The sequence below is a fragment of the Mytilus californianus genome, unplaced genomic scaffold (genome assembly GCF_021869535.1).
Source record: "Mytilus californianus isolate M0D057914Y unplaced genomic scaffold, xbMytCali1.0.p SCAF_5, whole genome shotgun sequence".
NCBI classification, from domain to species: Eukaryota; Metazoa; Mollusca; class Bivalvia; order Mytilida; family Mytilidae; genus Mytilus; species Mytilus californianus.
This window is the reverse complement of record NW_026262701.1, coordinates 49,722,796-49,735,675: the sequence shown is the minus strand read 5'-3', so window position 1 is coordinate 49,735,675 and position 12,880 is coordinate 49,722,796. Positions and strand designations below refer to the sequence as shown.

The window sequence follows — 12,880 nt, the reverse complement described above, 5'->3', positions numbered from 1 at the left end:
CCAAAGTGCTGACAACAGATAACAGATAATAAGCAATCCTAAAAAGTAAACACTGCCATAATGAAACAGGTTCTCAAACTGTGCAGGGACTGAATAGTCCTTAAGGCTGAGGACCAGTGCTAGTGTAACAGCCACTATGTTCCGTCAGTTACTTTGTTCCGGCGGAACTTTTCAACTAGTTATTTCGTTCCGATGGAACTTTCCAACTAGTTGTTTTATTCCGAGTGCAGTCGAAAAGTTCCGGAAAAAAGTAGCTAGTTGAAAAGTCCCGGAACAATGTAGCTAGTTGAATAGTTCTGGCCGAACAGAACAACTAGTTACATCGTTCCGAATATACCGTATTTCGTCATTTTTGTTGAAAGAGGGGGAAGAATGAGTATCAGTATATATAAGAGCAAATCATTAATTTACAAGAATACCCAACGCACTGAAAGGGGGTTTCTTTGGGGACAAATATGCAAAATTTAAGTTGTATTTCATAGCTCACATAAAACGGAATAAGTTGCATTATCATGCAAATTTAGTATTCATAGTACCCTCAAGAGAGGGAAGAATACCACCCTCCTCATGTGGTTCTTTGCATCAATTCTCCAAATGGAACGTTGTGACTGGTTGATAAGTTCCGTTGGAACTTTTGGGCTAGTTTGTTAGTTCCGGTTTTGACTTATTTGCCAAAGAGGAACTTTGTGGCTAGTTGATAAGTTCCTTCTTACTTTTGTAATCAGCATCTTGGTTTCCCTTTGAAAGGTTCAAATATAATATGTTGCGCTTTTACTTTGCATCAATTCTCCAAATGGAACTTTCTGCCTGGTTGATAAGTTCCGTTGGAACTTTTGGGCTAGTTTGTTAGTTCCGGTTTTGACTAATTTGGCAAAAAGGAACTTTCTAACTAGTTGATATGTTCGGTTGGAACTTTTCAACTAGTCACTTTGTTCCGGTGGAACTTTTAAACCAGAGGAAGAACAAAGTAACTAGTTAATAAGTTCCTCCGGAACTGTTCGGCTAGTTAGTTCTTTCCACCCGGAACTTTCCAACGTCGGAACAAAAGAGCATTTACACTAGTCTATAATGGATTTCTGGCTACCGTATATTTAAGCAACAATATCTGTCATACTTGCTTGTCATGAATATAAAATTATAAATAAAACATTTCACCCCCTGAAACAATCCCGCATAAATTGACCTTCCAGGACACTTGGAAATATCCAAGATTTATATGATCCAAAGTGCCATTATGTTGCAATACATTCTTCTCAGGAATATTTCAATGGCAGTTTCCATTGCTATTCACGCAAAAATATTATGATACAGATGTATTTTATGTTCTGAGTTGCATCGGTTTCACCATCGATCATCATTGGTGAAAATAGATTATGTAACCCAGAATATTAAAATATTGGCATTTTTACAACATTTTATTCCTTTTGGGTAAGTTTATGAAAATTTATTTATATAAATATTTATTTATTTATTTTCTTATTCAATTACCAAACTTTTTTAAAATGTGTCACTAACAATGTCTATTTCAAATAAGTATGATTAATATATTTGTTAAGAATGTTGACAAACATGATTACAAGTTTATTTGTCAAATGTAATGTTTATTATTTGTACTACTAAGAATTGTTTTTCATTTCATTAATGTCAGTCCAGGATTTAAACATCTTGTCATTATAATTATGACAAATAATTTCATATATATTTTCAAATATGATGCAATGCAGGACTAATTTAAATATTGAAACAATGTGGGGGGAAACAAGCATTCATGAGACATTTATACAACATTACATTATAGGAAAAATAAAGACTTTTAAAGTAAAAGCATACCGTGTCTGCATGTATGGAATAGCAAGATTGATTGTTGCTTGCTTAATGTCCAGTGGCAAATATTTCATGCACATTCAGAGAGAATAAACAAATAATTAATACAATAGTAATGAAGGGCAGGAAATTTGGACTGCCACTGGAAAAAGAGGTATGTTGGATAGGGACTGAAATTATGGATTTGCAACAGGCCACCTACAGAACCATCAAGAGTTACTTTACGGGTTCAAGGCATAGGCTACCTATGGACCCATGAGAGTTGTTCCAAAAAATTGGGGTCGAAATTCTCATTTGGCATATATATATTTTCAAAAGATCACATCATAATGAACAGGTATAAAGTAGTATTTAATTCAATATTCATGCAAGCATGGTTAAGGACAAAACAATATATAAAATTGATTCTTGGAAATAATTGGTAGGTTGGTAAAATAATTTCATTTTGCAAAACATTTAATATATATTGTAAACTTAAAAGGGGATGTGCTCTGGACTTTAAACAATGCTTAACCAAAAATGTCAGGGGACTTTAAATTGGTTAAACACAAATATGTCCATAATGGGTTAGTAGAGGCAGGAACATAACTATAATTTATTTTTTTGGCCTAATGAATTGAAAGTAGTGAATCTAAGACTGAAATCAGCATAATACTAACTACACTATTATAACATTTACGCAACTTCCAAACAAATTAATCATAACCTATATATCTAACTTACCATTTCAAGAGAGTCCTCAATTGATAACAACTCTGCTCGCATAGAATTACATACATACTTAGCTTCAAACCAATTTCTTTGGTGGTTATCAGCAAAAAGGTAGCACTTCTTGCCCATAGGACCATCAACCCATCCAGGTGGGCAAACTTGTCCATTGGCTAAAAAAGGAAAATATATTTTTAATATCTTACCATTCATGAATGTTTCAAATACAAAACTGTTAAAATGGCTGTGTGTCCTTAGTTTATCAGATGATTCTAGAATCTAACACCAACGACAGAAGTCAGCCCAGATAGCAATTTTACTGAGCCATATTTTTAAGGTGCTGGTTTACAAAGTAACAAGCCACAGGAAGATGTCACATTACCCAAACACATTATTCTGACTCCAAGCGGATCAGTCTGCTTTTACTCATTTACCTCGTTCTTAGCAAAGCAGCATATAACAATTTTAAAGTCTTTGGTTTAACAAAACCAGTTATTGAAACAACAACCTCCCAAACTGGCAAGCTACCATGAAATTATCATTTTGAAGTTCAATCATAACTTTGCAGACATAATTAGGATTGATTGATTATTGGTTGCTTAATGTCCAGTGGCAAATATTTCATGCCTGTTGAGGACGAAAACAAATCAACAATAAAAACAATAGGTAGGTCCTGTAATAGAGGCCATTCGGGATGAAGGTCGGGTTAATTTGGACTGCCACTGGAAATCAAGGGTATATTAGATAGGGACAGAAAATATACAAACGACTTCATTAAGGATAACTTTGAAAATAAACACCTCCAAAACAAAATTATTATAAAAGATGATATTTCATACACAGAAATGTCCAACTTAGATGTTACTTTTTAAGCCTAAAAAGTTTCGAATAAAAAAGAAGAAACAAAAAATTTATTTGAAAATTATTTAACCTTTAAGAAGGGATATAACTTTACATGGATCAATTTTATAAGTGAAAAACTTACTGTTCAGAGAAAACTCACCTGAGGAATAATGTAGATTTTAATTATCAGCAAAGATTAATAATCTACCGGCATGTCTACCTTCTTTTTCACCAATTCATTATTAGATTATTAATTAAATAATACTTTAATAAAACATGTAACAATAGATTTAAATAATGAGTTTCTTGCATGGTTTATAATGACGTCATAAATTAAATTTACCAACAAGGGTTCTGCAATTTTACCACGCGATTTGTTATTTTCTAAGACTTTAATCTTTAAATTTCAAACTGTCAGTGCACTCTGGAAGGGTAAGCAGATCCTTGTCCATGTGTGGCACCCGCCTTGCTGCACATGCAAGTACGAAAATTGTGATAAATCACCCTGGTAGCTCAACCATTTACATCACTTGTAGAGAGGGTTTTGCATGTGCTTTCCCTTCAGGTGTTCGGACAACATACAGACAATCCTCAGAACCGACATAATACAACTATTTCAAAACCCTAGAAATGACAAGAGGTGACAACTGCGCCAAGCAATGTATTCCCTCATATAACAAATAACCAAGATCAATATCACAGTGTCATATAAAATAGAAAAAGACAATAAAACACAAACATCTTGGTATCTCCCCAAGAAATATAACCCTTCAATTTTCATACTCGAACTTCACTTTAAAAAAACATAATAAATTAGATGAGTGTTTGGCCTTAGTGCAATAAGTATTTTTTTAAATACTAAATTCACATTTTTAGAAAAAAGAAAAGCTGCAGGACAGGGTGACCTGGTATGGGTTCTTGTTGTTTTTTGGAATTACCATACGTTTTACACCTAAAAACCTAGAACTTTTAACACAGCCAAACATCAGAGTTGAAGTTCTAGGCTTCTAAGCAGGCAACAACAATGATTGTCAATGAACAACACAAACTTGATTCCTAAAAGTGATTCATCATTGTTTTAAATTTTCTGAGCCCTGATCCTGCTGGTAAAATTAAAATGGCCGAAACCAAAAGTAACAAAACTTTTAACTAGTTAAATTCAGAAATTTAGGAGTGGTCCAGCATCTTAATCCTATTGAGTCAGAGTAGAGACATTCACAAAACCCCTGTCCCATAAAATATTTATGCATATGCTGTTTAAAACCTGTGAAGTTAAACCAACGGGGGATTCAGTGTGAAAATTGTAATTTCTGGTTCCACATAAAATGTATTAAATTATCAATTCCAGAGAACGATAAACTCCATTTCCGTGGAAAGCTGCTACTGCCAAACATACACGCTACCTAAACATCAACAGCCTACGTAATAAACTTGAGCATTTTAAAGAATTACTAGAACAAAAATTTGGTTGATTTATTATTTCTGTTGGAAACCAAATCGACGAGTCTTTCCCTGATGCGCTATTAATGGTAGATAATTAAACTTTATGGATATCAGATAGAAATTAATTTTGGGGTGGTATTCTTGCCTATTTGAGATCAGACCTAGCTGGAGACCAGAAAACACAACTAGAATTTAAAGAAATCGGATCAGTTGGGTGTTGAGGTAACATCAGGTGGACAGAAATGGTTCTTCTGTGGTGCCTATAAACCACCAAATACTGTCTTTAGTTAAATTCTTCGAATAAACAAATTGCAGAAAATGCCCTGGTTTGAGTTATGCATATGTGTTTATTTTTTCCAGCAAACTAAATATAATTACATCTCAAACTCTCATAAATTATTGACTAATATCAGATGATTATAACACTGATTTTATAAGTAAAATAGACCCTGCTTGCATTTTTTATAGATGATTGTTTTTTTTATCTTTTCCTTGCAAAAAATTGGTCTTTTTAATCCTTATTCATTCATCTATGAGACATAATTTTCAAAATAATGTTATATGTAGTGTAGAACAAAAAGTTATTATAGGTATACTATTGAGGTCAATAATTGACAAATTGTGTAATAAGATATAAATTTAGCAATATAATAAAGTGTCTATTCAATTTGTAATACAAGAGATATCAACTCTGGTCAATTAAGATTGGCATTAAAGCGGAGGCGATTCCAATTAATATTCCCACCTTAAAGTTTGAGTGAAATTGTTTGTAAATAATGACAGCTATCATGGCTATCTATTGATGTTTGATATAAAAATAAGGAGATGAGGTATGATTGCCAATGAGACAACTATCCACCAAAGGTCAAAAAAAGTGGATGTAAGCAATTATAGGCAACCGTTCGACCTTTAACAATGAGAAAAACCCACTCCGTATAGTCGGCAATAAAAGGCTCAGACATGAAAAATATGAAACAATTCAATTGAGAAAACTAACAGCCTAATTTATAACAAAACAATTAACAAAAAACAAATATGACAGACATTCATGAACCAACAACAACCACTAAACTACAGGCTCCTGACTTGGGACAGGCACATAAAGAATGTGGAAGGGTAAAGGTTCATGTAGACCCTTTGACTAAAATGGCTGCATTTTCACCTCAAAATCTACTCAGAATACAGACAAACCTGAGTATCTGGATAAATTTTAAGGCATAGCATGCTCTAGATAAATGAAATTCAACTATATTTTCTCTTTAATAAAATTAAAAACTTAACTGGATTTTGCAGTGCACTTTTTTTCATTCCTCCAGAAAGTGCCAAAATAAACAAAGTTGGGAAGAGGTTTGAGAACTTCCCCACAGGTAATAATTGAAGTGAACTGTACTGATTGACATGGACAATAGAGGGACAATAGATACCTGACAATAATTGGTTATTTAAACTGTGTACCTGAGTGGACCATATCAAGTGAAACTCAACTGCATCTTCTGCAGGGATGAAAAAAAGTGCACAGCAAAATCCAGTTAAGTTTTAAATTTTCTAAAACATAAAATGTATTTGAATTTTATTTATCTAGGGCATACTATGCCTTAAAACTTTTCCAGATGAACAAGTTAGTCTGTACTAAGGGAGCTGCCATTTGATAATGATTTTTATGGGGGGTGCTAGGATGAAATTTGAAAATAATAGGCAGGACAGGAGTTTTGAGTAAAAAAAAAAGCAGGACGAGATTATTTGCCAAAAAAAAAAAAGGCAGGATGACAATTTATGTAAAAAAAAGTCAGGATAAACTAAAAAAAAAAAAAGGCCAGACTGAATAGAGGGAAAAATAAAAAAGCAGGACCCAATAGAGGGAAAAATAAAAAGGCAGGACAATATTTTTCATCCTAGCCCCTCCCCCCCCCCCCCCCCCCCCCCCCCCCCCCATAAAAATCAAATGGTAGCTCCCTAAAGAGTAAATTTTGAGGTGAAAATGCAGCCATTTTAGCCAAAGGGTCTACATGAACCTTAAACATGTTTGTGAGCACTCAAACCTCCCCCTAACCTGGGACAGTGGTGTAACAGCACAACATATAAAGAACAAACTATAAAAATCGGTTGAAAAAGGCTGAACTCATCAGATAGATGTTTATTTCAAAATACAGCTCATCCGTAACAGGAGCTATTGTATTGTATCAGTATACTCCTACTTGCCTATTAGGAAAAAATGGGAATAATAGCACAAAATACAATAAAGTGTGGGAATAACTTTGATATCAATACACATCTTGTGCCAAATTTTATTCAATAACTTACACATCAGAGGTGGATTGGGGCGGGGAGGAGGGGGGGAGGGGGTGCCTGGGTCCCTCCCTTATGGAGCTTCATTTATGGTTCATGCAGACTTTTTACCGGTTCCACTATCCAATTAGTTAGAATGAATTAATAACTTTGAATTCTGCACCATCATAAAATCCAGAAATGAATGATCAAATAGATCCAGCATGGCTGAATCAAACGGGAGCGTAGCTATAATCCGACATCCCGAAATTCCGACAGTCCAGTAGTCCGACAGACCGATAGTCCGATAATCCGACAGTCCGTTAATCTGACTGTCAGATGGGCCGACATGAAGCCGTGCTGCTGCAAATGATATGGATATCGTCTTCATATAAACTTATTAGCATACTGCCGAAACGCGAGCAGTTTTTAAAATTTAAAAAGTGAAATGCGTTGTAATGGGATAAAAATTAAATCCTATATTGTTTGAACAATTAATATAAGATTCCATTCCTGTTCATCATGTAGATGCTGATAACGAGAATGTCTGTTTACATACACGTGCATGCCACATGTGGTTGAATGTCATGTCAAGGACCATAACTCTGCACAAAATAATCAGACCGGAACAAAATTCAAACTTGAACTGTTACTTGTCATGATAAATCTATATACCAATTGTCAAATCAAAATCTTCAAGAATGAAGAAGTGTGGAAAACTGATTTGCAGGACGGACTGACGGACAGACAGACAGACAGACAGGGCAGACAGATCAGACAAAACAGACAGACAGACAGGGTACAACCATAAAGTCCCCTTCCACTTCGTCGGTAGGGACTAATTATAATATGAACCTAAACATTCCTAGTCATAGCTAGAATCATCACGACATGACACCAATAATGTGAAAAAGATCGGAACAAAGATGGGCAATGACGTGACGACAGTACTTATTCACACACAGCAGACAAATCAGATAGTGGTTAAGACCGATGGTTGCAGTGCTAAAGGTCCCGGGTCGATTCTGACTCTAGGTGCGAGACATTTCTTTCCCAAGAAGGGTGAATTTCACCCTCCCTCTCACATCTCTGTTACCAAGACCGGAGTTTAAACTTTGGGGCCTCGGTGGTCGAAGTTACCCACAACTTTGACCTGGAAATCAATCTTCTGATAACTCTTTGGTTTGTCTGTTCATGCCTAACAGGCACCTGGTTCTCTACAAATAATTCGGCTTCTTTCACCATGATAACAGACTTCCCGGTGTCCTAGCGCTTTCTTTGTGTTGAGGTGGGGATTGCCCTTGTACATATTGTTGTAAATTCGTTAGTGACACCTCTCCATTAATCCCGATAGTGAGTGTACATGTATACACCTTATCGCTATTTGTCCGCCATTACTGGCCATCACACAGGTTCCCGTAAAATTTTGACGTCACAATACAAAATATCTGACGCCACAATGGAAAAGTGATTGTTGTATGACGTCAAAAGTTCAAGCGGGACAGATTCTCGGGTCAGCCGGGAATAGCGATAAGGTGTATTCCACTGTGACCTCTCAACTTTCGAGGGGTTCTTGACGGAATTTACCAGTCCAAAAATTCATACTGACTGACTGATTTGATAATTTTCTGTGTGAAAAAAAGTCAATTTGCACACGTTCCATGTCTATATAGGCATATTTTTCAGAGACAAGTGACCGCGCGTCGGACTATCGGGCTGTCGGATTATAGGACTGTCGGACTACAGGAGTCAGGACTGTCGGATTATATATATGGGTCTGACCCCGAATCAATTAAACAACCATCAATTCTGACATGTCTGAAGATTCTCGTATTAGCCATCTTCTATCAAAAAATATCCCATCCTGGGACCACATCTCTTTATGATAAATCCGGACTAACTATAGACGTATTAACACTTGTATGCAAATTTGTCCGCCATTACGTAAAATCACACAGGTTCCCGTAAACTTTGACATCATAATTCAAAACATTTGACGTCACAATTAAAAAGTGATTGTTGCCTGACGTCAAAAGGTGATTCGGAGTAGATTTAAGGTCATTCGGAGGCAAAATATTGCTAAATACCAAAAGTGTAAATACGTTTATTCAACCAAGGATTTGTATAGTAAGAAATTGTAACAGTTACTAAGTCTAAGTTACTTACAAATCCTTTATTCAACGAAATAAATATTTAAGTCAAACATTAAATCTGAATAAATCTGATTTTAAGTTCAACTTACCAGTACGAAAGTTTTCCCCAATCTAAAGAAATATTGGCAAGACGAGGTTTAAATACCTCGAGTCTCTTTAGCACGAGAAAAACGATCCCCGCGAAAACTCTAAATAGCTAAAAATAGAAACAGGGAATTTACGCCCTGCTTTACACGACCCATATGTACATTGCATACCACAGAACACCGCTGAACACCAAAAAGTTACCACAGAACTATTTTAAAAATACAATTGAATTAAACGACTAAGATCTACCGCAGATCATTAAAATTAGATCTACTCGATATAATGCAAAATATTAATTCAGAATAATATTATTTCTATAAATCTACTATGACTAATGTAGAGTTGTCTTCCTTAAATATTGGCGTATAGAACAAATCGATTCGTTTGCGCCAAAAATGCGTCCTTTTGCGCCATCGAGTATAGTTAATAATAACTCTACCATTCAAAACTTTAACACCGTCTTACCGTTATCTTGATGAAATCAGAGACATGTATGTATACACATTTGCGTATTTATATGCCTTTTAATATATGTCTCTGCTTTGATGAAATTTTTTCGTTAAGTATTAAACAATTCACTAAATATTCTGCCTAATTTTAACCCAAAAAAACATATTTTGAATAAATCAAATATAAACAGCAATGACTATCCTTTCTTAGATTTAGATATTTCAGTTTTACACGGGAAACTTTTACAGCAAAAGGGACGATTTTTTGTTTTCTTATTGTTAATTCTCCTTTTTTGGACGCTTAGGGGACGACCATTTGATATTCTGGGGGGGGCCAGGAGGATTTGTTTTGGATCGGTTATTTATTTTTGTAAACTAAGAGGACAGATTATCTATTTTCTGCACTATTGAAGCAAGATTTTTCATTTTCATTAAAGCAAGGGACTGATTATTTATTTTCACAACTATATTTATAATATTCGATAACATACAATTTTTAAATTATTTGTTTATTATAAATAATTCATGTATAGTCAAGTCATTATGTAGCATTTAATCAGAATTAATTATTATCCTCTGCAGAAATGAATCTTCTATATTCCCCAATGCATATACATGTATTGCATACATACACAGTATTAAAGTTTGGTTGTAACTAAGGCTCTTTGAAAAGTATTGGCAAACATGTTCCGCCGAGCGGAGCGAGGCAAAATTTTTTTTGAAGGGTTTTTGAACCGCTGAAGGCCCAAGAAGCTATAGAACAAATGATGCAAAATCATGCCTTCTGGGTGTTCCCCAGACCCTTTCTTAAACTGAAAATGCAAGTTCTGTTTTAATAATTTTATGACAATATTTTGGTCTCAAAGCAAAATCACGTTATAGATTCAGTGTAATTAGACTTAAGTTTCTAGGAACAACATCAAAAGACAAATATGCATGATAAAGCAAAAATGTAATTCACATAGTTAAGTCTGTGGCTGCTGTGTTTATTTAAACTCATGATCAAGTTAATAATAAAATTACTAAATTACAAAATGAATGCAACACTAACAGAATACAGAAGGGCAATCAATGAACAGAAGACAAATAAATAAGAAACATTGATCCCGAAAAATCAGGGGCTACGTCTGAGGGAGAACAGAACTTGCTTCTTGCAAGGCACTCACGGTGAACACAATTTGAAATTTCCTACATGAGGCATTTGTCTCAATGTAGTTACGGCCCTGATTTAATAAAAGTGAGGTAAGTGTTCCTGAGACAATTAACCTCAAGTTAAATGAAACCAATTTTCTGACATTTCAAGTATATTTAAATAATATTTATACTTTTATTATTAAAAGATATGGGAAGTGTTTCCCGATTTTTTTTTTGGAAAAAAGATGAATTTATGAAGAATCTGGTGCCATCTCATACTTTCGATTAGACCTGCTGAGTTATTTATTTTCAATACATTGCAAGTCAGGTAATTTATTTTCAAACTACCACAGTACAAACCATTTATTTTTGTGATTATCAAGGCTGAGTTATTTATTTTCAAAATCCTCCTGGCCCCCCCCAGAATATCAAATGGTCGTCCCCTTATGTTTCTTTGGCACCATCTCACGGTATTTGCATATCACAATAGCATTTGCTATGCCCGTGTCAGAAGTTTGCCGATACTTGTAGAAAACTTAATGCATACGGGATAGCACATTTCCTAATGTTTACGGTGGTGTTGTTTACCGAGCACGTTAATTTATAAACTTGACTTGTCGATCCTTTGAATAAACTTATTCTTAAATGTTACCAAATCAATACTGTGATTAGATCTTAGAATGACAACATTATCGGTATGAATATTGATTTTGTTACAGTAAATTCAAACCAAACTAAATATCTCTGAACCCACGGAACCACACAGTGGCAGAAGGACAATACAGATATACAAACATATGTACTGACTGAAGTCAGGAATATGACAGTTGTTTTTCACTTGTTATGTTGGTTGATAACGTTTGATTTTTTTCAGTTTATTTGGACCTTCCCCTTTTTGAATTTACCTTGAAGTTCGATATTTTTCTTATACTTTTTTTAAAATATTTAGGAAAATGTGACCTACACTCTTTCGTCAAGTTTTCTAATCACAGATCGGGAAAAACCATTAACTTATATTCGATCGGTATGGAAATTGAGAGAAAAAACGATAAATTCAACTCCCTTGGTGCTTCAGTTGACAGAGAATGTGTGCTCCTACATGCATTCTATGGTTAACTCCATATTGTTTTTCATATGATATAATGTACATGTACATAATATATTTGATTACATTAACAATTGTCACTATATATTACTTTGTTGAATGACAGTTGTAAACTAAAAGAAAGAAAAAACATGTCATTTAACTTAATATTTAATTTTTCACTGTCAGAAGAACTTACCACTAAGAATAATTGCGAGAATCACACAGATGAACGCCTCCCTTTTCATCCTCACAGATGACTATAATACATAATACATACAAGTAGTGAAATAATTCTTTTAGCTGTTGTCCTTAAGAAGGAAACAGGTACTTAACAGTGAAAATAAAAGTAAGATAATTAATCTGTGCCTACAGTACGATTCGTTAAAATATTTGAGATGTTCTTCCTTCGTGTATATCCGTGTTTGTCGGGACTTTGAACAACAAATATCAGACCTACTCAAGTTAAGGAGCAAAAGCCTAGGGTTTTGTTGGCTTTTTTGTAAAGAAAACAACCATTTGATGTATTTCTTGTTGTGAAATCGACACATGATTGAATGTTTTGATTTCTTGCCTACTTGGAAATGTTCACTTATGATATATAGCATTTTGTGGTGATGTCAATGACTAACAATGAATCACTTGTAATTGCAAATTCAACCACTTGTAAACTGTGTTGAAACTTTCATTGATTCCGTTACACATGTTGCAGCCCAAACTCCAAGGTTGACAGGCAGGTTGAGATATAATCATCTGGACCCCCCTCTCCTCCGCAAAACCTATGCCAGAAGAGGTGATCGGTTGGAATATGGATATTAAATCGGATGCCTTTTGTAGGGATAGTGTCTCGCACTCTGCGCGCCAAAGAAACCGTGCAAAAACTATTTCAA

The 12,880-nt window shown here is 34.7% G+C and overlaps 1 protein-coding gene across 1 annotated transcript in view; it reads right to left on the bottom strand.

The window, feature by feature from the left end:
- Window positions 1-12,398, bottom strand: part of LOC127702022 (macrophage mannose receptor 1-like) — a 145,951-nt gene extending 133,553 nt beyond the window's left edge. The window contains exons 1-2 of the mRNA XM_052205998.1: window positions 12,190-12,398; window positions 2,548-2,705 (exon numbers count right to left, since the gene is read on the bottom strand). Coding sequence (XP_052061958.1) covers window positions 2,548-2,705; window positions 12,190-12,238 — 207 coding nt within the window. The 5' untranslated portion in view covers window positions 12,239-12,398. The remainder of the gene's footprint in view (window positions 1-2,547; window positions 2,706-12,189) is intronic.
- Window positions 12,399-12,880: the final 482 nt, after the last annotated feature.